Raw genomic sequence first — 27,287 nt, forward strand, 5'->3', positions numbered from 1 at the left:
TATACTGCTGCTGTTCCTTTTCAAGTAACAAGTCCCCGAATATCAATGCAGAGTGTCAGTGAACAGATATAAAGCAGTAGTGTGTTCACGTGAACGGAGCAGGTTAAAAGCATTTAACGGCGAAAGTCATGGCGAGTGGAGGAACTCAAGAAGCCCCCGGCGTCATTTAAGTCGCAAGTTTGGAAGCATTTTGTCTTCCCTGTAACTTATAATGACGGACGAAACCGTTACGGTATGTAGGCGTTATTTAAAGAGAAAGAAACGCACGACAACTGCAATGCATCGGCATGTCCACACATATGAAGAGCCACCATCCCCGTCTGTCAGCGACGGGAGACACTCCAGTGTGGAAAACAAAAGATTTCAAAATCTGGTTAAAATGCTTGAGCCACGCTACGAAATCCACTCACGCACCCACTTCAGTGTGAAGCTTGTTCCAAGCCTCTATGAAAAGGAAAAGACTGTAGAGACTGCTTTCACCACCCCTTTCTTTTAAAAAGAGTTCTTCTCACAAAAAGGTTTCTTAATGGAACCGTAACTCTTACAAAGAAGTCATAAAAACCCTTTCTTCAGAAAAGGGTTCTTCAGAAGCAAATGGTTCTGGGTAGAACCTCAGCCCTTCAGGAACAATACCTTTGGAACCCAAATTTCTAATAGTGCCATCTCAAGCTTACTTCCACACCTTTAATCTGCATTCTGTTTTTCATGGAACCTCGGATACAAACTGACCTCTTTACTGGCTATAAATTAAATAGTTACTCAAAATAAATGCATAATGGTGCGTTCACACCAAACGTGGCGCGAATTATTCGCGCGAGTAGATTACATACAAAGTCTATGCACAGACGCGATGAGACTGGCGCGGCGTGAATTTGCGATGGCGCAATTGATGCGAATTCGCGTCCAACACCAAATGGCCCCAAACGCGTGAGTTGAAATATTTCAACTTTGGCAAAATATTCGATAGCCTATTAGCGTTGAGTTGCTTCCCCTGTCATCACTGGCCTCCTGCCGTTGTTGAATCAGGAAATAAATCCTGTAGCCGTCTGTGTTCACCAGAGCTCTACGATACCTCATATCAATAGAGGCCGGACCAAACTATGTGTATAAATGTGTGTGTGTAAACCATATGGTACAAACAACGAATAGACGCTGCTGTATTTACGTCTACATGACGTTTATGGAGTGTTGGTGGAACTGCTACAATGTTATCATAGCCTAGCACCGATCCATCCACTCCATTGAGAAGACAAATAGCCTACAAATCGGCATCATTACGTAGTTATTTCGGAGTCCCTTTTTGTCGGTTTATTGCTGTTAAATCACAGCCAAATCAGTTTATTTTGTTTTCATACAGCTGTAGTAAACAGCGACGTGTGGCTTGTTAGACACAATGAATACACTTCGATAAAATCCACGGAGCTCCTCTGAACAATATTATGAACCCAGACATGACGGCGTTTAGTTTCCCGGGATATCTGTGTTGGGATCTAAAGGAGCGTGTTTGGGTTATCAGCATTTAAGAAACTGAATTCTTGACATCAATAGAATTATTGATGTATGTAACAATTATTAATGACTATTAATAACAACGGGGCACCACCCTGCGAACAGGGACCAATAACCAAACGATAAAACTAAGTCTCATAATTAGTAGTCACGCATAATGTCAATAGTCTGCGTATGACTATACATTCAGTGACAGTGAAGGGTTTTAAGTTCGAGCACAGGCTACTACATACAGTCTTATCAAATACATATGCACAAGTAATCACAGACGACTGCTCCTTAAAGTATAACAGAGTTTATTAAATCAAAATAATAAATGATCAAATCAATTAATATTGCAACCAACAAACGTTATCATACAATTTTATATGCCTAAACTAAAGAATGAATAAAATGGATGAGGGTGTACGTCTGTGTGTGTGTGTGTGGGTCTGTGGGTGAAAAGGAAGGAGAGTCTTACAGCTACCGCTAAAGACTACAAAGATGGCGGCGTCGAGTGACGCGGACAAAAGGGGAGGGGCCTTAAGATACTACAGCTAAAAACTACAAAGATGGCGGAGTCGAGTGACGCGGGCCAAAATGGCAGTGAGACTGCTGGATGTAATCACGTGTGCCTGGGCAGCACGTGATGTGAGGCGATCGTTTGAACGGGGTTTCCCCAGGGGCAGAGAGAAGAAAGAGAGCAAAGGTGGGGGTCATGAATCAAACTTCTGCGTGCGGTCCGCGTTGTAGTGATAATGGGGATCGCTGGCCGTATCGTACACAACGTGCCGCTGTCGGTAGAACTGCCAACAGTTATGTACGATAGCCGAGATTCCACACTTCACTCACAGAGCTGATTTAAATGAGGAGAGAATACCACACGAAGTGTAATAAAACATGAAAATAAATCAAATAAATCCCAAGCAAACAGTCATAGCAGTTCATACACAATGCAACGGAACTTCTCTGCTCCGTAAGGAGTTGCGTAATATCTCAATATCACGCGACAGTAACTTAAACACAGAAAAACACGGGAATATCAACGTATAAATGAATGGCCTGAATTAAATTTAAGTTAATTTAAGCTAAGCTATGCCCAGATGCCAAGAATCTTACTTGTCGATGCTTCGTTGCAACGTTGAAGTGTTCGTGGCAAAGTGGTCCGTTTCCTCGGCAGGAAGGGGGAGCAGGGGGGGCTTGCTTGCAACGCGGCTTTGCCGGCGCTGTGTTGTCATGGCGTGAGCTCGCTCTGGAGCGAAACGCAGACGTGATCTATCCTCGCTGCAGGGAGGGTGATCTAACTTCGGCTGACGGCGTGGTCCGTGCGTCTTACCGGGAATCGTCGGCGAAGGAGGGAGGCTTGGTCGTCTTTCCTTCGCCGGAATGTGTGCACAAAAAGAAAAAGAAGCAAAAAGCAGAGAGCGGATCGCGGATGCGGATTCGTCTCGCGGGCTGAGTGGGCCTTTACTCGGCGTGGAACACGGCTGTTTCATCCAGCGAAATGGCTTGTGACCTGACAGGGTTTGAGGAGGGGAGAAGGGCCGTTGCTTCCTCGTGGCCAGCGTCGCGCTGGCGGGGAAGCTGGATCGTCTGTGGTCTGGACGGGGGGTCCGGGCGAAGAGAGCGTTTGCGTGCTCCCTAACTCAACCGAGGTCGAAGGGAAAAAGCATTGAGGTGGGGGCTGCAGGTAGTTTTGTAGAACAGTGGTCGAACCACAGGGGTCCTGGGGTCTCTTGGCCTTCGGCCAATGAGATTGCAGCGGTGCATTCAGGTGACCATGGTTTTTTTGGGGGGGGGAATTTACACCCGAGTGTGAAATTCCTCCCTAGGAGGTTTGCTCTTATCAAACTACAAATCAGGATGAAACTTTTGCTTGAAACAGTGAAGGCCTGATTCTCTTTGTCCACAGCACATTTTTAAGCCATATGGTCAGACCCCAACATCTGTGACTTCCACAACACGTACTAAGCAGAAATATAGGTTGTTTTTTCCATGGTTAATGGCGGACAGTTGAACGGCTTTCAGGGCGATAAGCCACGCCCCCTCTCTGGCGAGTCCAGCGTGATTCGCGCGAATGTACGCAAATGGTCCCTGGGGAGACCGGCGGTGCGAAAATGCGGCGCGATGAATTCCGCGTTTGGTGTGAACATGGCATAAGCATGTCATTTAGAACATATGTCAGCCGTTCAAAGACATCCTGTGAACCGTGAAGCATTTTAAATATTCTGCGTTCACAGCTTATCGTTCTTTCAGCTTTTACTACCGGTAATATTATTTAATAATGCATTTATTACATACTCAAGCTGCTATATCTACTCCCACAAAATCATGTCATTCCAGCCGTTCACACCAACATACAATTGATTATTTTAAACTGATGGCCACTCAATACACTGAGATTTGGTATCCTAGTTGCTTCCAGTGGAATTGATGAGGGACACAATCCAAAACAGACTTGACATAATGTGAACGTATCCTTGTTGAAATGATGTGACACTGTAAACTTTAGATCTAGGATTCATTGTCAGCTTTTCAATAATATTGACTGCCCTACACTGCTAGTCCTATAATACCAGTCACACAACAATCCCACTACAGTTACATATATTTAAATAGCTTAGATGAAATGGTAATTCCATCTGCTATGAGCCCGATCTCGGGCATAAAGTAGGAAAACGAGACTTATCCTTGAATGGACAGATTTCTTAGGATTCCTTCATCTTTTTTTTTCTCTGCATGCCACATCTCCTGTTGCTGTGTAGCTGCTCTGTCCTTTAGATCCCGGTGTTGTTTGTCACCATGTGAAGGGATTCACAGAATTTTCTGTTTCACCTCAGTCCGTTTGTTTCACCATGATGCTTATCGTCACAGGTGAGTGTCTACTTCGACCTCAGTCGCGCGTTAGCATCGTAAGTCACTTCAATTAACACTAACTGGCCTGCAGTTTGACGATAGCGGAATCACTTGCTCACAATTTTTAAAAGTTGCAAAAGACATGGACTGAGCAGAAGCAGTGCAGGTGTCCCCTTCACAGTGTGTGTGTGTGTGTGCTGAGTCTGATGTCCTGTACAGTAGCCTAGTTTAGGGACGTCTGGTTTATAATACCTCTGTTCTGTAATCCACCTCTCTGACAGGACCGGACAAAGTCAAGGTAAGAGATCAAGCACGCAGTGAACTTCACATAAAGCAAACTGATGTTATGGCGTTTTAGATCGGGAGGTTGAAACATTTGTGTTCTTTCTACTGCTCGTCCTTCTTAATAACAATCAACAATATAGAGGAAAACCTGAAAGAAGTGACACATGAATTTATATGCAATATATTTATAATCTCAATCTGTATGGATATGGGAAACATTCACTCCTTGGTCATTGAATTTGCACCTATACAGTACAGTCTAATGCAGGGGTATTCAATTCAAATTCCAAAAGGTCCAGATTGAGAAAATCTCCTCCTGCAAAGGTCCGGAACATTACAATAATATCTAATTTAACTGGATGGATTATAAATAATACATAAATAAATGTTCTTATCTCATTTCAGGTCAAATAAAGGCTCAAATACACAAAAAATAATTTTTGAAAAGCTTGCATTTTAAAAGGAAGCGCTTGATTTTAGAAAAATTAATGAAAAGGAAAAAGGGACAGTGTGGCTGGAGTGAACTTTTTTTCTTCTCCTTAACGGTCTCAGTCAACTTTATACACATCTCAACATCTTGCCCTCAGTTCAGACTGGAGTGGGTATGTTTGCTCAAAAGATCCAAGTTTGGTCTCGTAGTGGCGTTTCACATTGGCGCTTACAATAATGGCCACGGTATCTGAACATATGAGACAGAGTTGTTTTGTAGCGCCAGCAGGAAGAATGAACAAATAGTAGTCCGTCCATTCTTGGTTAAAAGCTCTGTTTTCTCGTTCCACTCCTCTTTTTAGAGCACGCCCTGTTAAACTGCTTCTCCGACTTACCTCTCTCTCTCTCTCGCTCGCTCTTTCTCGCTCTCTCTCCTGTCGGTGTGTAAATCTCACTCGGCTCACGATGCGTTTCAGAATACAGATATTCGATTGGCTGAGTAGCTTCACGTGAGATGATTTACAATGCATGTCATTTGTAGGTGTATTTCCTGGACTGCTGCCCGAGTGCCGTAAAGGCTAGAAAAGCTGTGCAGGTTAAAATAGAAGCGCTCCGCCAAAATGTATAATTCTCAATTATCCATCAGTTATACGTCCGGGTCTGGATAGGACAGCGTCTGAGTCCGGATCCGGACCGCGGTCCGCCTATTAGTGACCCCTGGTCTAATGCAATCCAGCACAAACCTATTCTTTTTTCGCTCATGTTCGTAAACTGGGTAAAGCAGTTCAGTTCATACAAACTACAAGCTCATCAATAAACATTAGGGGTGTAACGGTTCACACAATTCACTGTTCGGTACGATACAATGGAGCCACGGTTCGGTACGTTTCGGTACAGTAGAAAACTATAAATGCCAGAGAAATATACTTGATTTGAAAATATATTTATTCATTAAAACTAACATCATAAAGTTATTCTTTGACTTTGAACAATGATGGAACTATACCTGAGTGACCCATCTTCTTAGCAACACATAAGCATAAAAAACAAAAACTGCTCCTTCATGTTATGTAGTATTGTTACTTACATCTTCATCATCATTTTAGTATGAACAATGATGGAACTAAACATGAGTGAACCCATTCAGTGGTCAGGTGATGTGCGTTACAGTCAGGTAGCTTTGTGTAACCCTCGACGTCCAGGGACCCGTTGTCAGAGCAACAGCGTGCCTCGGACATTTGATTCTCCACTCGTGCTTTTGTTTTCTTGTACAAAGCGGGAATTATGGTTTGGCTGAAATGGGCTCGTGAAGGAATTCTTAACGGGGCTCAATAACATTCAGCAGGTTCATGAAGCTGCGTTTACCACTACAGAGTCCGGTCTCATGTCCGCGGCTATGAATGTACCAATCGCCGTGGTTCACAGAGAAACCAACGTGGCTCCAAACACCAGACCTGCAGGTCGTTGGAGGATCGTCTATTACTCGCCATACTGCACCGAGCTAGCTTCGTGTCGTGGCTACAATGTGTCCGACTGGAGTAGAATGTTTTTCTTTGGTGGTGGGCGTGTCAGAGAGCACGCTGTCCGTTACGTCATGTGGGTTGCCAGTTTGAGAACAGTGGCTCCCCCGAAAACATAATATTTCCCACAATTTAAGCTTCTGCATTTTCCAAATGCACTCGTATTATTAAAACGTATTGTTCGGTTCATCATGCGTACCGAACCGTGAGCCTCGTACCGAACAGTTCAATACGAATACGCGTATTGTTACACCCCTAACAAACATGTCGTTCAATAAATACGGCCCTCGCTGTTTCAATCACAGTTTAACATACCTATCTTAGTAAAAGTAGAATATATTGCAGAACTGCTGTATTGGATTGCATTTCATTTTACAGGTGTACTGAATAAAGTGGCCACTGAGTCTATACAATTTGAAGCTACATTCACACGAATATGTTTCTGCTTAAAACCGGGGTTTACTGTAAAATGAGGACTATCTCCGTCCACACGGAGTTTCACAGTATTTACTACAGTATTTATTTCCTGATTCAACAGCGGCAGGAAGTCAGTGATGACAGGGGGAGCAACTCAACGCTGATACGCTATCGCGCCACAGCGTCACGCGATTATTTCGCAGAAGTTGAAAAATTTCAACTCACGCGTTGGCGGTTTTGCGTCCACCGCAAAATCGCGGCGCGCCAGTCTCATCGCGTCTGTGCATAGACTTTGTATGTAATCTCGACGCGCGTCAAAAAATCGACTCATCCGGTGTGAACGCACCTTTAGTCTTTAGATGAAAATGCTTATTAGTTTTAGCCACATTGTTATCCATAATAGCTGCAGTCTAGTTCTAGCTGACTTTACTCAAAGCGCTTTAGTCCAGTTTTAGTCGACGACAAGTCGTTGTTTTTTCTCTTAATTTTGTACAGCTATTTTTTTTATCTATTCTTAGTCCTGTGTCAAATGTGATTTTCTTTTTTTTGTCATGAAATTATATTGAATATTTAGTTTTGTCATTTTTGCCAAACTTATTTCACATACGATTTTATCTTGTCATGATCTGTTGTCATTAGTGATGCGCCATTCACTCCCGCCCACCAGCCCCTTATGAGCACCGATCCGCACTGCCCCAAAACGCAGCGTGTGTCAAGCAACCAACCTAACCGCTAACTTTATGAATTATAATAGCGCAATAGTCAGGACGGAGGTCGGAGACAAAAAAGTCAGACGGATTTAGAGCCACCACAGCGCAAGAGAGGGGAAAAAACAAAGGGAAAACAATTTTTTTAACCAAATTTTAGTCTCAGTCGGTATCATCATCGTCTCGGAAAAAAGGTTGTTGGCGAAGATATTTCGTTGTAGTTTTCCTTAACAAAATAAATGCTGGGAGGAAGGCGGTAGTGGTGCAACAGATCACAAAACACATGGTTCAGATCGGATGACCACAAAAGAAAAAAATTGAGCAAAACTTTTACTGACCATGTTTTTTTGTCACACTAATTGCTGATCATTGATGATATTTACGGATACAGTTCCTTTTGTTGTTTTGTTTGATTATATCAGCTGGTCTACAAGTTTTGTTTTTTTTGCCACCGTCCCAAAAAATATTTTAACCGCTCTAAAGTCTGTAAACCACCAGAAATTCTAGATATTTTACTTTTACTTCTTTTTTTTAAAGTAATCTATAGTGGGGGGTTTTCTTCATAAAAACACAGAATTCAAATCATAAGGAAATAAAAGATTGTATTTTTATTGATGAGAAAATATTGTCATAAGTAGTTTTGATGGTGTATTATAATCTGTTTAGAGGTAGTATAAACAGGTCATGATTGTTGGAATGCTGTTATCCTGTTTCTTTATTGTTGGAATGCTATTGTTCTTTGAATCTTTATTCAACTTCTTCTATTTCTTCCGTCCCACCTCTTCTTCTCCTTCATTTTTTAAGCTATCAAAATGTTCAGCTCTTTCAGCAGAGGGGTGCTATGACTTTTCATATTTCTAACCTTTAAACTTTTTGAATTATTAAGCTTTTTGCAACTTTTTCTTTGAATGGGATGTCTATGGAGAACGTTTTCAAATCATCTTAAACTTCTTCAAATTTCAAATCCTTCAACTTCCTGATACTTTCAGCTACAGACACCATTTCAACTTTCAAATGTTGAGAAAACCCTGAACTATTGCTGCATGATTCAGCAATTTAACTTTTATGATTTTTCAGCCCTTTTCTGACTTTATAATGGTGTGTATTGCGCAGCTTAGAGTGCGTGATGTCACCGCTAGAGTGAAGAGCAGCTTGAGATTCTTGTGAAAAAAACATTTGTGTTTTGCCACTGTGTCCACAATCTTCACTCTTCATGCATAATTTCTGGATGTAGAAGTAGCTAATATTGTCCTTGTCGTAGAAAAATTACTGTGGAATCCCACAGATTTCCACATTTGACACGGAAGCCGTTAATTGAGAGGAAAACCGACTTTCTGCCCCATAGAGACCAATATTAATTATTTTGACTACAACTTCTACTGCTACTACAAATATCACTACTGCTACAACTAGTACTTATTCAAATGCTACTAATACTTATACTGCTAATGATACTTCTACTACAACAAATATCACTACCGCTGGAATTCTTTTAAGCTACAGAAACCGTTCGAATATCAAAATGTTCAGCTCTTTCAGGAGAGGGGTGATAACTTCATATTTGTAATCTTTCAACTTTTTTGAATTATTAAGCTTTTTGCCATTTAAAAAAAAATTGGGTATCTATTTTCAGCAATGTTTTTGAGATTCATTTCAGCTTTCAGCATTCCAACGCATTTTCAGCAGGAAATGCATTTTCTAGTTCATCTCTAATATCTATTTATATTCATGTGAAAACATCAAGGTTCTCACCAACACCAAGATTACCTGTAAACACATCATAATAATTTACCTTCGTTCAATACTCATTTTCACTGAACAGAGCCTGAACGCATCATAATGGCGGTGCTGCCACGGTTACCAGCTCTCCTGTTGATTTAAGCACGGATTGATTGTTTACAATGTAACATTATCAGAGACTAGAAAAACTAAAATGCTGAAAATATGAAATGCATATTTGACTGAATATTGACGGATAACGATCGTCAGTAACACTTAATTTCGCACTGATGGTGAACATTAAACTGTGTAATTAATCCACGGTTCCCAGGCGCGACGAACCGTGATGGGGGGATCTGTACGGATCACGGATCCACAGTGGTCCGTTACATCACTAGAAGGAGTGCTTTTTATGTGAATAAAGCCATATCAGACATTTATTTAACAGTCATATTTCTCTGTCTTTCTATGTAGTTTGGGAACGAGGCTCAGCAGCTGGAGTGGGCGAAGCGAGAGAGCGAGCGAGCCGAGCGCGAGCGGCTGAAGAGGCTCAGGCAGCAGGAGCAGGAAGACCTGGAGCTGGCCATCGCTCTCAGCAAGGCCGAGATGTCCAACGCATGACGTAGAACCCCGACCGCGCGCACACACACACACACACAAGCTAACATGACTGACATCTAAACATGCAGACACAAAGCAGCTCATTGGACTAACTCTACCAAGTGTTCATACAAACTCTGATCCACACACATACACAGGACTTGCACCTCCACTATTTTACATTCCCCCACTCGCAATGACTCGATGAATGGAAAAGAAAGAACCTCCAGGCGAGTCTGGCCTCTGACCCTACATTTATGAAAAGAAAACAGACAACTTTCCTGCTGACATGAAGAGATGGCGAACTGAAGGATGGAGGAAGAGGGCCTTGATGCACTGTGTATATGCACTAAAGTGGCTGGACAGTGATGAGACGGATCCGTTCACTGGGCCCAATCGGACTATTGCTGACAGAATACCTTGACGGTTTGAATTTCAGCGTGTTTTTCTCCTGCAGCTTCTCACAGTGTGGGGATATGGCTAATATCAGTAGCAACAAGCAGCTACAAGCATTGTAGAAAAATAACAATTCAGACTGCCACGGTGTTTTCTGAAAGGGATTTTATTTTTTCCTGATATATAGGGTGACGCGGTTTTATCATCGAGCTACTGATGCTATAAACGCTGTCTGCATTTAGTGTTGAGTTGTATTGCTGGCATGGAAACGCTATGGACATGCAGTGATACTTCAGTATTTGTTTCTTAGAGAGAAGACTGGATTTGACGCTCCTCAATTTCTCTTTCTTTCTCACACTTTTTGTTTCTCAGGAAATTCTGTCACTAAGCCAGACTGAGTTGAGAAGTGAAAAGCTCCATGTTAGCAGAGTTTCTTTTTCACTTCCGCTAGATGCTTACCGTTCCCCTCTGCTTTGTGCTAAAATAGGTTAAACTCTGTATTGGATGTATGAAAATGATGATTGATTTTGATCTCATCTGATGCTAGTTGAGTTGAAGCATAGTTCTCCATATCAGTTTACCTTTTAATTTGATACCACACCGGGGTCTACTATTACTAGATTAGGGATTAGAAGGCTGGGTTATCGACCAATTCCCAGGTTCACTATGTGGCACATTTGTTAAGCAATATGCTCTGCACTTACCAATATGAACTGGTGTGATAAGGGCCTCGTGGCACTACATGCTTCGTTACCTATTAATGAGCTGATGTGCTGTAGAGCCTCACAATACATTATACAACTTCATACAGGCTGAGAAATACTGACCATGTTCCTTGAAGGCCTCTATTATTTACTATTGTCTCCTGGAGGAGATAATGAGATTGGCCATGAGTGAGTGTGTTCGCGCCTCTCTCGCTGTGTGTCTGTCCACGGCTAATCTCGCATTGTGCTGCAGCAAACTGCGTGATACTTTGGTCGGCAGATTATGGCTGCATGCTCAAGGACCTCTCGTGGGTTGCCAATTTGATACTGCCATTAATTGACTGCTGACTCACTACTCTTTAACAGGGCCCCAAGTGAGACACAGTGGGGGGGTGTAGTGGGGGGGGGGGTGCAGTACTCCCACCCCCTCTATCCAGTGTATATATATTATATTAACAGAGCTAACTATGCTGTATTCTCGATCCCGATGCTGTGATGTCACACCACATTCGACACATGAAAGGCAAGATGAGGGAATCACTTTTTTCTATGTTTGACCTTGTTTTCTTTTTAGAGATTGAGGATTTTTAATTATTATTTTGACGTGTTTTTGTTTTAAAAGAACATCCAACTGTTTTTTTGGCAGAACAGATCTACCAATACACACAATTTTGACTGCATCGCCACGGTTCAGCCGCTGCTCTGTGGCCAGAGACATGGTTATTGTTATTCCGCGTCTGCACAGAGCCGGTGCAGGCATCTTCGTAGATGCAAAAAGTGACGTCGTAGCTCTCGCGTGAAACGGTCAAGTGAAAAACACATTTCATACGCCTGAGGTCTAGACGCAGTCGAACATTACAGCAGTGTTCGTTGCAGACACACCCGGCGAAGATCCACGCTCTACTTTTCCGGTTCAGATTGTGTTTACATTGCGCATATTCCTAAATAAATGCGTTAATCAAATAACCACAAACCTGGTGGGGGGGAGGGGGGAGTAGGAGCAGCAGCAGCAGCAGGAGCATGCTTTTTGCCATGAAGACCCCGAGTGGGATAATCTGGAGTCCAGTGCATGTGCTTGTGCTTGTTCTCTTTCAGGAGAGACGCTCCCTTCTCTGGCTCAGTGGCTCCTCCTCTGTGAAAACGGGAAAACTTTTAACTGACAATTTCAGTCTGGTCACATAATGGGAGGAAAGAAAAAGCAACTTCTCTTCAACTGCGTATATATATATTTAAAAAAAGAAACCCTGATGAAGCTCCATTACACTGTTTCCCTCTAATGTGACAACTCCCTGACAAATGAAAATAACAGTTTCAAATGTCAACATATTCTTTTGAGTGACAGAAACAAATTGTACAGATCTATTTTCTTCGTCCGTAGTGTGAGACTGTACTGTGTGGAGTTTGCTGTGACGACGCTGCAGTACTCCCACCCCCTCTATCCAGTGTATATATATTATATTAACAGAGCTAACTATGCTGTATTCTCGATCCCGATGCTGTGATGTCACACCACATTCGACACATGAAAGGCAAGATGAGGGAATCACTTTTTTCTATGTTTGACCTTGTTTTCTTTTTGGAGATTGAGGATTTTTAATTATTATTTTGACGTGTTTTTGTTTTAAAAGAACATCCAAATGAATCGTTATTGTTTTGTCACCCCAGTGCTCCACAAACCAGCGAGCACAAGCTGCAGAGTGTTTGGAAAGGTTTGGATCAGGTGTCATTAGGCTGTCAATTTGAAATATTTGCTGTTACTGATGTTTCATGGTTTTTCTCAGAGTTATCCCTTTTAACTTGAAGCGCTGACTCGTGTTTGAGTGAGATGGACGGATGTGGACTTTTAACGTCGAACAGATTCTGCTGAACTAAGTCACTGAAGACTTTCTGTCTCACTCAGAGCTCCCCTGTTTGCAGTTTCAAATATCACATTGTGTTTCATATTTATATTTATGCCAGTCTGTATTCGCTGTGTGTCCATGACCAATCATAGGCGTCAGTCAGTGCCCTGCAGGCGGAATCTGCTCAGAGCACGTACGTTCTCCTTAACGTTAACTTTAAGGGATGACATATGAAGTTTCTCATTTTTCATTACCATAACTTTAAAAAATATAGGGAGAAAGAGGCTTTAGTTGAAGCATAGCTTGTTGAGATTGTTAGTGTTCATTGTTGAGACCAGTTGTAACCACTAGCAGTACTTTGGTCTCTGGATCGTCGTAATACAGTGCTGGATGTCTTCTAATGGAACTGGACCATTTTAATTAGTTGGACGTTTATTAAATTTGTAAAGAAGAATTTTGAAATGTGGACACACCTAATCAGCTTCTAAAGGCATCATCATTTTGTCAAATCCAACAAAAGTGTGCTCAGCGCAAATATACTACTGTTTTAGTTTAATGTAATACCAAAACATGAATGGCCCAGTCTATAGCCACTGTTTTGTCTGTTCTGGGCTACTGTAGAAACATGGCAGTCATCTCTGTGAAGCAGATCAAAAACGGCTCATTCTAAGCTAGCTGATCCCCTTAAATGCTCCACTCTTGTTCCATTAAATGTGGCTGAATTGACTGCCCGATGTTATGGGGAGTTCATAATTTCAACATTCTTCCCATAACTAACTTTATGAATGTCTAATTGACAGAAATGTCTAGGTTGTGTCAGATACCCATCCAGGACTGTGATACGTAATATGATGGTCTTCAGGGCCAGGTTCTCTGTATGATGCGAACAAGCTGTATTTTTAATGGATCTTTAGGACAAACTAAGTCATTTTATCCAACAGTTGGGACAAGCACATTGGGATGAAACATAGTTTGCTTAACTACTAGATAGTATGTCAAATTTGTCTTGGTGTTGAAGGCTTTGCACTGACTGGTACGACGAGATGACCTCATGTTATTTAGTGTTACGTTTGCCTCTCCAGTCATCACATTGAACAAGATGATGGAAGGTCAATAGCGTGACTGAACTATCTTACTAATGTCTAATATCTCCCCTGAGATATTATACAAGTGTTGAATAGCTCTTCTGGGGGTAAAAATGTGAATTCACTCAAATTGGATAGAAATGCTCAAGTTAATGTGCAGACACCGATTCTGCCAGATAGAAATGTGAACGGCCTCTCCCCTGCCATTTTGTTTTGTTTTGTCTTGTTTACATATCATGAATGTTTCCTTTGCTGTAGCTGTTACAAAGTATGTACCTGTAGGAGAGCAGTGTCCCTGGATAGTGAGCTTCTCTAAGCTGTACACGGCTAACACCTCCTGAGAGCTTCCTTCTACCTCTGAGCCATAGAAACGCACATTGGCTTTACCTCGTTGCTGTCACACTGTAGTGAACATGTTACTCATATTGAAACGTATGCCTGTTTTCATTCCTCATTGAAACGAAATGGTGCAGGGTAATAGCTGGCAGCAAGCTAACAGGCTAGCTTGTTGTCAGCTACTACCCATTTGTTTTGATAAGGAATGCCGAGCTAACAAGGTATTGTAGTTCATGTTACGTGCCACAGAAAGAGTGGGGTTCCAACTAGTTCATTTTTTTTCAGGCTTTTATATCCTAAAACAGCTGTAACGTGGAAAATGTACATTACTGTAACATGCCGCTAGCTAACAAGCTAGCTCGTAGCCGACTGTTAACCGTCAGTTAAATACAGATTAGCTATCGATAACGACGCCATTTTCAGTCGTCTAAACTTGTTCACAACAGTGTGACGTGCACCTTGCACGGCAAAAAAAAGACTAATATTCAAAAATGTCTCCTTCAAATTTTGGTCTCGGTGTGTCTGTGGTCTTTTGGTCACAGCCAGATGGCTCAGCTGCATTTTTGGAAGCAAACCTCTCTTGTGAAACGTGAACAGAAATCTATAATGTAGAAACGATCTGAGTGTCACAGAATGCAATGGTACCCACTGCTCTGGGAGGAGGTTTAGGGCAAGTTTGTCTCAACTGTGACATTTTGTAGTCATTGCTATTTCTAAATGCATCAACAGGCAGCGTTGTGATATTTTCACACGGTAAAAATGGCAACATCCAGGAAGCAGAGGGCTTCATAGACAATGTGGCAGTCTTCATGTAAAAGTGCCAAATGCTGCCCACCTGCCAGAAGCAAAAACCAATACTTGATCATTAGAATGCTCAACACTCACTGAGAACTAGTGGATGTCATTTGGACCTTTTTGATTCTAGTGGCGATAAGATACCCGAATCTCGGTACAGACACCAAAACAATATTTGAGACAAAATACAAAGCTCTGGAATGTTAAATCTATGTGCAAATGTGAATTTGTCTAAAGTTGTTGAAATGGAATTGCATACGTTTTTTTAAAATCAAAGAGTAACAATATTACAAATCTGACCAGATATTTGATGCCTGCTCATGGTACTTTTTTTTCACACTTGCACATTTCAGTTCGTATTAATACTTGACACCGAGCCTACCGCGCACTGTGACCCTCCATCTGTTCTTCGTGTGTTTCTGTCTAACCTCCCCTTTGACCTCAGCCCATCTGCAGTGTACTGCTTAGACTGGCCAATTCCAGACCGCGACCGTCATTGATACTGTCGTCTGATACCTCCATTGTGCAATAGATTGTTTATTTATTGTTTTTTTTGTGTGTCCTGTGAAACTTTTTTTTTTTTTGATACCTAGCGAATGTTTTTCGTATGATTATTTATGCACCAGCCACCGCCCACTCCTCTGTCCCCACTTTGTGGAGGAAGTTCCTGCTTTGATTGCAATCTACAAGCCTTTCAGTTCAAAATACTTTTTGTCTATTTTGGCAAAAGAAAATGGTAACACAATGTTCCTTACTCAATATGTTTTAATTATCAGTAATGTTAGCAGTTAAAGGTATTTATAGAATGAAGGCTAAAGAAATGTAAAAATGTACAACTTAATTATTCCTCGGTTTTAATACTCATTTTATTTTTCTAAATGGTGGATATTTCATTTGGGTCAAAAATCGTTTGAATTCTGTCTGACTGATGCTTAATAGTAAGCAGCACAATCAGATTTTGAGGGGACTTGTTTCATTCTCCATTCACTTTATTTTGGTGGATTTTCTTTTTTTTCTGCCTTAACTTCCCTTCCTCCCATGTAGGCGAACTACTCTGAGCTGTCTTCATCAAGATGCATACGATGTGTATACAGTCTGTACAGTATCATGTCTGTTATATTTGTCCTATAAAAAGGTGAAGAAGAAAAAGTAAACATGGTGAGGAACCATTGGGAGGATTGCTTACAGTTACGCTGCAGAGAGAACAGACGCTGGTTTGTTTTGAACGGTGACCCTCTACTGGTCTGTGCTGTTTACTAGAATAAAACATTTCAGTTCAATGAGGGTGGACTGCCGCTTTATTTGTTACAGGTGACAAGTTGAAGACTGGAGACGTGAAAGATTTTAAATTGAGTATTTCTGTAATTTAACATTGCACTTCTATGAGTTTGTGAGAGTCTCATCTGGGTTATTTTCTAACATTTGACAAAGTGCCCTTTTAACCGCCCTGTAGGGCTGTTTTAACTCTGACAGTACCATGCGGCAAACTGTTGCGGCTACACAACTTCACTGCAAATACACAGAAACAAAACCAAACAAACCGTGTATGTGTCTGCATCCCTTATGGAACTTATGGTGGCAAGTGTGTCCCATAGTCTAACTCTTTGCTTTGGTAGTTTCCATACACACTATCTGTCCTTCCACGAAACTCTCAAAGCTTTTGCTCCTGTTTTATGCCAGAAAGGAATAAAACCAGACAGGTTTCCCACCATCATTCCTTCTCTCCTGCACAGCATGTCTTTCTGGGTCTTGACTTGATCTTGACCACAGACATGAAGATAACTACACTAAAAACACCACTCTGCTGGATTTTCAGTCCTTATTGCTGGACTCGCTGGGGGGGGGAGGGAGGGAGGCACGGGAGGACCAGAACCAGGACTGCACAGGGCAGACTGTCAGACCCCTGCTGCAGTAAACTCTTATGTAAAGGGAAACTGGTGCTAGGGGAACACTACCGCGTTAGGGACCACCAAGATAGACACACAATTATAATGCCTCATATTAGCTTTAAGTAGAACTGTATTTGTGCATATGCATCATTCAAGAACAATATTAACTGACATGATTAGCCAAGTGGCTGGTACTTCTTCACCTGATTTTAGGCACTGTCCTGAGGTTCCCTGTTCTTACTGTGAAGACCTGTAATTGTTCTCTGACAGACTCCTTGCAGACGGGGCCTTGTAAAGAGCTTAAACACGACCTGCAGTAACAACTCCATCCCTCCCAGACAGCCACAATGTGCAGTGAATTACGCTCCGCTACGTTTTCAAGGATACAGCTGTGGAGTGTGAAACGAATGCTGTGCAAACACAGCCGCCATTTTTGGACATATTAGCTGAAACCCAAGCAATCGGCTATGTTAGCGAATGCTAACTGTCTCCGTATGGAATAACAGGAAATCCCTCGCTAGGTTTGTGTTTACCCTATGGTAATGGAGAGGAGGAAATGAAAAGCCTATTGGCTTTTTAACTGGGAATGTGGGTCAGAGAGAATTAAAGGATAAATGTTGGTTTTCACATCACAATAGTTCTGTATCTCTTCTGCTTCTAGCCTCTCACCAGTGTGCTTTCACTTTTCAGCCTCATCAGCACAGCTACAATTTCTTGCTCCATTATTTTCAACTTGAAAACACATGCACTTTGTGAAAACTCACCCCCAAGAATTTAAGTTCTACTTAAACTCACCCCCAAGAAAAGCTCACAGCTGAACATCAGCTCAAGTGCTGCAGTGCTGGGTGTCAAAAAGGGGTGATTATGGTACTCCCACAGCATCCAAAGCAGACTGATGACTTGAATCTGAAAAGGGAATAATTTATGCTTAAATTATTTGTATTTTATTGTAGTTTTGTTGCACACTGTTCTAATTCTTGTTATCTCAGCCGAGAGGATCATGTGATCAGTCACGCGCATTCGTGGTGTTGTGAGTGTGCATCTCCGTGTCTGTCCATGGCTATTCTCGCATTCTGCTGCAGCCGCATGATATTTTGGCTGCCCATTGCCTGCATTCATCTCCGCTTGTTTTAAGTTAAGTTTGAATGAAGTGTGTTTTACACACTGATGCCTTCCAGGCCATTGGTGACTAGATGATGGAGGGTAAGCAGTAATACAGCAGTGGTCGTTGCAAACTAAATCTGCACTCTTCTGAGTGTACCTTTCTATGTATTATCTTTAATCCTTTTTATACAAGGCCTAGTTTTTGTATGTTATGGAACACAATTAATTATTATTATGAATAACATAGAAACATTGCGTACAGTAGTCCATCTTCCCCCTTGTCTTCTCCCTCTCTCGGAAACACATTCAGCGACAGAGGGCTAATTTCTCTCAGTAATTATCTCAGCACAATAATAGAAAATCATATTTTACCCTTTTTTGTGTTGCATCATAAAATATGACAACAGACATCAAAAACTTCATTCGTAAACCTCAATTCAACCACATTCAATGCAGCCCTATAGTCTCCATGCTGTGTAGCGAGATGAGCCTCCTAAATTTGCACCCAAAATGCTGTCAAAACTCAGCATCGATAATTCTCGAGCAGAAAAAAGGCACAGGGAAAACAAAACACTGAACAATTTACTAGATGTAGACCTAAAAACATATTTACTGCTGTAATCTGGAGTACGATGTAAATCAATTTACAGTAAATTATCTATGTCAAACTGAGCTCATGTAGAGTTGTTTTTTGTACGCGTGTATGTATATATATATGTGTATATATATATATATATACATACATATACATATATATATATATATATACATACATATACATATATATATACATACATATATATATATATGTGTATATATATGTATGTATATATGTATGTATATATATGTATATGTATGTATATATATATGGATATATATATATATATATGTATGGATATATGTATGGATATATATATATATGGATGGATATATGGATGGATATATATATATGTGTGTATATATGTATGGATATATATATATATGTGTGTATATATGTATGGATGTATATATGTATATATATATATGTACAAAACAAGACAATTCAGTGGGGTTAAAATGTGTCAAATTAACTAATTTGCATACAAAAATATTCCTCTTTGTTTATTAATTTGCAAAAATAAATACTCATTTGAAAACAAAACATCTCTTAAATTTCATGTGTCTGGTTGCTTAATGAACTAGTTTAGCTGGGACAGAATACACATTCCCTCTGTCTGTGTTCCCTCTCCGCCATTTAACTCCTTTCTCACCCTAATGCCCTCGAAGCCCTTCTCCCTAACGCCTCAACGAGAGAGAAATGAGTAGATGACATAGAAATATCCAAAATACAACTGAACTTAACCTCTTACTTGAGAAATTGCTGCGGTCAGTAGAAGTTTGAGGAGGCGTTCAGGCACTTGGATACACCTGCTGGAATCCAAGTGCCTGAACGCCTCCTCAAACTGGATTCCAGCAGGTGTGTCCTGCCGCTCACAGTGGTGCTGCTGTCCCAGTAGATGGCATCCTCTTCCCAGAAATAACATTCCCACTCTTCTTCAGAAAGTGCCGGACACCCGTGGCTCTGGGAATCCATTCAGATAAGACACCAACAGCTGATAAAGTTCCCCGATTCACTGAATTTCACTGGGAAAAAAAAGTTTTTACCGCAATCCTCACTGGCCTTTTGACCCCACCGACAGGAAAACACTGTTCATCTCCACATCTCTGGTATCAGTTTTGTCCACACACTTATGGTTTTATGCGTGTGTTATGTTGGAGTTGGGGAAGAATATGCCACTAAACACTCTAGAGGGGAGTTCATCTGAGATGATCTGTTGCACAAGAGGTTGAGAGCTCGTTTACAGCCTCTTGCCAACTGAAAATATTAGCATTGGACAGGGAGGTGGGTGGGAGAAACCATCGGGATAGGGAGGAATGCTTCAGGAATGTCACATGTTTGAGTTTTATCCCTCAGGTTTATAGACTCGAGGCGGAGGCAGTGCTAAGCTGAGCTTTTGGTGTGTCCTTCACTGGAAGTGTGTGGAACGGTTCATGAACCAAATAAAAGCCCATCAACCTGTTTTTGTGTGTCAATCAAGTGGGGAAACAGTGAGGGGGGCGGGTTCTAGAAAGTCTATTAACTTTATAATGCATTGGACTGGAGGCAGAAATGTCAGAGACAGATGTCTCAAAACCTGGACATATAAACTATCTACATGGTGAGTTACAATTGGAGGTTAATGACAAAATAGGTTTTGTGTGATTTAGATGAAACAAGTCTTTAAAATGTACATTATGATTCCATTGCATATTTCTGTTGTAAACATAACGTGTTTTTGTGGGCAGAGCATAGATGGAGGCAGAATGATACTCTGAACACGTTAGTTAATGCTGACAAGCAAGTTTCTTTGACTTGTTTTTGTAATGGCTTTTTAGTGAACATCAACAAATGGGACCATATCAGGAAGAAGAGCATGACGGAAGCTTCCAATGCTTCTGATTAAAGGCACCTTTGCAGCAAATTGAAATGGAATGGAAATGCATAATTTAATACACATGCCCTCCTAATTCAGCCTGACATATTTAGTATCTTCAGTGGGGTCTCCACTAGAGTTTAAAATAAGGCTTAGCCAGAAAACAGGTCTGAGCATCAGACCAGAGTGCAGAGGAGTCTTTAGGAGCCGTCGTACACACACTGCCAGCTGCCAACCTGTCCACCATCTGACCCGCCTCGGGTCGCAGCTTCCCACGCTCTGCAGCGGCAGCCACCCTGTATACTCAGCTGAAAAAGTGAAGTGAAAATGCTTGATTTTTCACTTGAGTAAATGTACTAATGATAGCGGCGGGGGGGGGTTCCTATTTTTCTCAGGGCTGGCACAGGGCCACCCTGGAGATGGCTCTGAGATGTGAGGCCTTTCACAACCCAAAAATAGACACAGGGCCTCCGACTGCTGCAGCAGTGCAAGTGTGAAACGGCGAGGTGGGAGAAGAGTTGCATGAGCAGCCATCATCTCTGTGTTTGTTAGTCAACACAAATGAACACGTGTACTTGTAAAAGGTCCAATTCCCTGTTAAAGGATCATTCGAGTTTATTATCATCAGATCTTTCCTAATTTTGACTATGATTTGTATCAGTTAAATGTTGTCTTTATGTGTGTGATGTACCTGTTATTATGCCCGATATAGGGATGACAGCAAAAACGATGTATCAACTTGTTGAGTGGCCGCATTTGAAGTAGAGGTGAAAAGTCAGCTTTTGATCAAACTCTGTATCGTCCCCCCTCGATTGCCTCGTCACGCTCCGCTGGACATCATTTTCATAGAAATAATTTCCATGTTGTGGCTTTTCTGATGTAACACACGAACCCAACCCACAGCCCTGATGTTATCTTCGTCATCCAAACACTTGCTTTCTAGGAGGGTGAATAAACTCTGCCGGCTCACAGGAATCGGCGTGTCTTTTTTTTGGAATATAAAGAGTGCTTGTGGCATTAATAGACTGCTGAGCAGACAAGACAGTGTGCCATCGTGAAACTCAATCTCTCGAACTGTGAATGTTCGAAAAAAGACAGGATACAAAATCCTCCTTCGCATGCAGTGACGACAACATCTCCATTCCCAGCGTTCATCCCTACGAGCAACCTGACAACACTTGTCCCATGTTGGGTCTTTTCAGTTGATTTGAGACAGGGTTTTCTCTTTTCCTTTCACCCCTCCATCCCTCCCACTCATTGCGGTTCTTCTGCATTGCCTCCATCTATATCGGGCCCCTGTAATTATGTTAATGTAATGTTTGTATTTATAGGCGGCTGCCGCAGCGCTCTGGCGGCCGCTCTGTCCCAGCTGGGAAGCATTGGTCTCGGGGGGCCCCTGGATGGAAGCAGCTTCTGAGGTTGGCTTACCTGGTGCCAACCTCCTAAATCGACACCTTCAGGATTAAACCATCATTTCATAAGCAAGGCACAAAACCTAGCCCATGGTCTTGGTATATTTGGAATTAGAATTAAATAAATAAAAACATTAATAATTAAATAACTGGTTAATTTTACTTCCAAAGGCATGTACAATTATTCAAATAAAACTATCAGACAGGAAAGAATCTGAAGTTGATCTGGACACAACCTATAGTAGACATAGCTTTGTTTTAGGCTTGTTACTCTTTAGCAACCCCCCACCCTGTTTTAGATTGCGTCACAGTTCAACCAGCATTATGGTCCCTTCTCAGATGATTTAATAGTGTTTAGAAGAGAAGAAGAAAAGAAAACTCATCTTGTGACCCCTATAGGTTTTGTCTTTAGAGCAGGGGTCTCAAACTCATTTTCACTCCGGGCCACATCAGCATCATGGTCGCCCACAAAGGGCCGGTTGTAAATGTAACTACTCCTAACATATTGTTAAATAACTCTCTCTGCATTTGATTATTGTTTATTCAAGTGTATAAATATTGTACATGCAGTTATATAAATGTAAAAATATATTTCAGCACATTTCTGTTATTATAACATAAATCCTTTTAATTTAGGGTTCAGAAACCCACATTACTCTATCAAAGATCAAACTATTGAAGAAAATATCAAACACAAGTTATTACAATAACTTTGTTCAATGCTTAAAATCCTTTCAAGGGTGCGTTTGCACAATCCCACGTGAAGTATTTCATGTGTTGTAAAGCCATGTTTAAAGTAGTCTTCAATGTACTCACAATACAGCCAAATGTACATTAACCAGCCAAAGAGCTGCTTCTATGACTGTGTTTAAGTTCTCATAACTTCGACTTTTTATCTCATAACTTCGACTTTCGATCTCATAATTTTGACTTTCAATCTCATCATTTTGACTTTCAATCTCATAATTCCGACTATGGGGATATTTTTATTTTCAAGTCTAACTTTAACTTTAACTTTTTTTGTTTGTTTTTGCTGGCGGATTCGCGGGCCACATAAAATGACGTGGCGGGCCGGATTCGGCCCACGGGTCGGGAGTTTGAGACCCCTGCTTTTGAGGGTCCAGAACTTCAGGTTGGGAACCAGTTTTCAGGGAAATCTGTGCTTTGTGTAATGTGTTCACATCAAAACCACGTTTTTTGATATCATATTTGACAATCACACTCAGGACTCAGAAATCATGTTCATTTAGTTTAATATGTACATTAAAATAAACTATTTACATTATATTAAAAAACAATTCAATTTACAAGGCAGTACATTTCTTCAAGACACAAACAAACAAGTCTTTTTGGGTTGTATTTGTTTTGTTGCTAAAGACTGGGTAGCCCTTTGTCAATCAGGTGGCGCTGAGATGGCATTGCACTTCTGTGAGACTTCCTACAGACAGACTCACAGACGCGACATCCTATTCAAGAATGAACAGAACGAACGGCAGTTTCAAAACAAAACATTGTCTCAAAGCTCATCTCACATGCGCACGTGTACACTCACGATATAACACACAGGATCACACTTTGATTGTCTTTTTAGCCAGTGGAGAATATGGCACTCGTAAGGATTTGTAATAATGTGTTATAAAAGGCACTATAGGTGAAAGTACAAAGAAAGAAAAATATCAATGTTCTTCAAAAAGGATTGTCTGCTTCCAGTTGCTTCAGTGGCATGTGCCGGACATGTTCAGTGGAATGTTCCTTTAATGTGTTGTCTATATAAACAGCATTCCATAAAAAAAGTAGTACCAGCTACATAGTAAAAAAAAAAAAAAAAATTCGAACAGAATTCATCTGTTTCTGTCGTATCTGGCTGTTTTTTCCTCCTTGACTTGTGGTTTGTTCGTAGTTTCTCTCAAAGATAATAACATTTAAATAAATCTTTTCACAAAAAATATAATTTCAGAGCATCTCATCTATTTGCTCATTTTGCCCCAATGGAATACAAATCATGATAATATTCCTCTAGGTATTACAGTTTAGTCATTTTGCTGTATGGCAGTGTATGCTGTGGTGGTATCACTATATGATACTCCTATAGGAACCTCTATATACAGCATCCGTCTCTAGCTCATCATATGAGGATTATAGCTCTTTGAATCGGGTCCATGCGGTGCACAGGAGTCCTTGGCTTTCCTCACATGTGCCTCTTCATGTGCAGGGCGAGGTGGTCGGAGCGGGAGAAGGCCCGCTCACACAGGTGACACTGGAACGGCCGGTGTCCGGTGTGCTTCCGGAAGTGACGCGTGAGCTCGTCGGAACGCGCAAACTTCCAGCCGCAGCCCTCCCAGCTACAGTGGTACGGTTTCTCTCCTGTGGACAACAACAACAACAGCCGTGAGTGACGTCACAGTTTATTATTCGTGTGCACATCTATTATAGTAGCCTACACATGTTTCTGTATGTGCTGCTGTGAAAATAAATAAATAAATAAAATCAAATAAGAATGAAATATGAAATCAAATAAATATTAAATAAATCCGTCCGCTACATTCAACGTGCGGCTCTTACCTGTGTGCGTCCTGTGGTGCGCCTTCAGGTGGGAGCTCTTGGTGTAGGTCTTCCCACAGCCAGCGAAAGTGCAGGTGTGCGTTGCAGTCCGTTTCCTCGGCCAGGACCGGCGACCCCTCTTCGGCTTGGCGTCCATCACATCCAGCGGGGAGGACGGCGGGGTGAGCAGGACCCGCTGGCCGGCCGCCGGCTGCTGCTGCTGCTGCATGCCCATGGATGCGTCCTCCCCAAACATGCCGGGGAACGGGTGGTGGTGGTGGTGCGCCACGGGGAAAGGTATCTGCATCCCTGCGTGCGCTTGAGGGAATCCCCCGGACGCGCAGCGGTGGTGCGCGTGGTGGAAGCTCTGCGGGAACGTCAGCGAGGCGGAGTTGCACATCTGGGGCTGGTGGCACTCGGAGCTCATCAGGTCGTCCGGGCTTAGCGGCGGCGTCATACTGCCCAGCGCGGCCTGCGGAGAGTTGGCCAGCCGCGGCTGCTGATCGTACGACATCATGCAGGAGACGCTGCCCTCTTGCTTGACTTTGGCGCAGCTCTGAGGCACCAGACCCATGGCGGGTCCGTACGTGTCCATGGAGGCGGGCTCCACTTTAATGTTCAGATGCTCGGGGAATAAATCCTGAGTGGTCGGGAAAGGCGCGGAGCTGATCTGGAATCTCCCGTGGATGCTGGGGCCGCTCCCAGGGAGGAAGCTGGTATCCACGTCGGAGCGAAGGAGCTCCGCCATCAGGCTGTTGTAGGGCGGCGGAGGGCTGTTCATTGCTGGACCAGAGGTGTAACTGGCTGGCTGATGGGACATCCCGGTGTGCTGCTGCTGTCCTTGCTGCTGGTGATAAGCGGACAACCCGGACTCCTGGAGCCGATAGGACTCTGCCCCAGTTCCTGCGGTCGGCGCGCTGTCGGACACGGTGGTGTTAGCGAGAATAAACTCAAGATCCAAGAACTTATCCAGGTCCTCTTCGTCTTTTCTGCCGAGGCAGCTGCTGGCCATGTTGAGCGCAACGCCGCTCATGTCACACTTCCACCTCTGGAGCAAAGAGTAAAGAGAATAATTAGTCTGTTTCAAAATGTACAACTTAACTTCCTCTTCACCTTCAGTCATTCGCCTCGATAAAGTAGCTCGTAAAACAGCCAAACAAGTGCAGAGAGAATGAGCTGAAAACTACCAACTACTAGTTTTCATTTAACTTTGCAGTACCTGGAAACTTTGCATAATTCCAATGTTTTAAAAACGTCTCAAGGACCATCAAACACCGTGTATGATTTCTGATATGACAGACTGACCAGCACAACACAATACATTAAATCCTGTGACTAAATAAACATGTAAATATGTAGAATGCGCAACTTACATCTTCCCAACATTTCTCCTTTTGGACTGCAAATGTAGAGATTGATGGTAAAATGGTCCCACTCAAGGCCATTTCCATGCGTTCTTCAAAAAAAGTTTTAAAAGTCCTTAAATATTGAGAAAATGCACTTTCACTGTTGTTAAAGGAAATCAGAGTCCGCTGAGTCTCCAGAAAAGAAAAGAAAAAGCTTCAGTGCGCGTTGCTTCTTCTGCGGTCCGATGAGCTGCTGCTCTCTTCACTCATGTGCAAGCTGTGCTGTCTGGAGGGAGCAGCTTTTCTTATAAGTATTGTTCGCAGCACAAGTCGGACCAATGCGAGGCAAGGGGAAGGAAGCGCGTCCAGGATGAGGATGCTGCGCACCGGCCAAGCCCCCTAAATTTAGCCACGGTATAAAGGTCCGAGTTTCCCTGCGAGTCAGAGACAGAGAGGTGGCGAGAGAGTCGAGGACGAAGAGGACCGATGCGGAATGCTCTCTCTGCTCCGCTGCGGGCAGCTACTTAACCTCCTCAGGGAAGAACCCGCCCTCCTCCCGACAAACCTGGCCAACAACTGGCAGGGCAGATAGAACCAGACCGCCCCTAGACAACGCACCACTAAAACACGAATAAGCAATTAACACGCTGTCGTCAAAAGAGCGACAAAAATAATCCAGATACTAAAAGGGCACACAGGCATATCCACAGGATGCCACAGGTGCCATGCGTAATACGCATCGGGATACGGAGCGCTTTTACGCACACAGAGAATGAGGCAATATGTTCTAAAACGGTTTGCTTATAACATATGATAACAGATAATTTGTCGATCAACACAAATGCTGATCCTAAATGTGACACATATTTCTGTCTCGCTTTCAGAGAGAGGGAGTGTGTTTCTGTCAGAACATGGGCAGACAGATAGAAAGAGAGAGCAGGTCTAAAAACACTCCTCGCTTCTTCCCCGGCTGTCATGCCCGGAGCAGCGCGGGGGGGGGGGGGGGGGGGGGGGGGGGGGGGGGGGTGTAGCGCAGGCTTCCGCCACTAGGCGCCAGCTACACCAAGGCTCTTCTGCCCTCTTCTCCGGGAAGCGTCAATCAAGCCTCCACTCATTCATTTGTAATCTGGCAGCATGGTGAGAGTTGCTGGTTCTAATCTGAACCAGCAACCTCTGTTACAGGTAGAACTGCCACATGAGTGAAAAGCATTATCAGCAAAGTATTGAAGTATAAAACCAGCAAAATTACAAACGGGCTATGTATTTCATGTGTCATACCTTTTTGAAATCTTCCTCTGCAGTGTAAATAATGACTGCACAGCTGTCAAATACATGCAATGTAAAAATACACATGTACACCATCA

At 42.4% G+C, this 27,287-nt stretch overlaps 2 protein-coding genes across 2 annotated transcripts in view; one reads left to right on the forward strand and one right to left on the reverse strand.

Moving 5' to 3' along the window:
- Positions 1 to 10,342, forward strand: part of eps15l1a (epidermal growth factor receptor pathway substrate 15-like 1a) — a gene marked incomplete at its 5' end in the record, with an annotated part of 48,162 nt that extends 37,820 nt beyond the window's left edge. The window contains one exon of the mRNA XM_079266912.1: positions 9,896 to 10,342. Within this exon, the coding sequence (XP_079123038.1) occupies positions 9,896 to 10,042 (147 nt within the window). The 3' untranslated portion in view covers positions 10,043 to 10,342. The remainder of the gene's footprint in view (positions 1 to 9,895) is intronic.
- Positions 10,343 to 23,272: 12,930 nt separating this feature from the next.
- On the reverse strand, positions 23,273 to 26,374 carry LOC306776170 (Krueppel-like factor 2). Its single transcript, XM_079266780.1, has 3 exons — positions 25,951 to 26,374; positions 24,599 to 25,625; positions 23,273 to 24,400 (listed from the first exon to the last, which is right to left on the reverse strand). The coding sequence occupies exons 1-3, from the start codon at positions 26,026 to 26,028 to the stop codon at positions 24,225 to 24,227; spliced, it is 1,281 nt and encodes a 426-aa protein (XP_079122906.1). The 5' UTR covers positions 26,029 to 26,374; the 3' UTR covers positions 23,273 to 24,224.
- Positions 26,375 to 27,287: the final 913 nt, after the last annotated feature.

Source organism: Melanostigma gelatinosum (assembly GCF_949748355.1).
Source record: "Melanostigma gelatinosum genome assembly, chromosome: 4".
NCBI lineage: Eukaryota > Metazoa > Chordata > Actinopteri > Perciformes > Zoarcidae > Melanostigma > Melanostigma gelatinosum.

Coding starts and splice junctions, on each gene's coding strand:
- LOC306776170 (XM_079266780.1), bottom strand. CDS start 26,028: ATGGAAATGGCCTTGAGTGGGACCATTTTACCATCAATCTCTACATTT. Junction 25,626..25,950: donor AGGAGAAATGTTGGGAAGAT/GTAAGTTGCGCA, acceptor TCTTTGCTCCAG/AGGTGGAAGTGTGACATGAG. Junction 24,401..24,598: donor GCACCACAGGACGCACACAG/GTAAGAGCCGCA, acceptor TGTTGTCCACAG/GAGAGAAACCGTACCACTGT.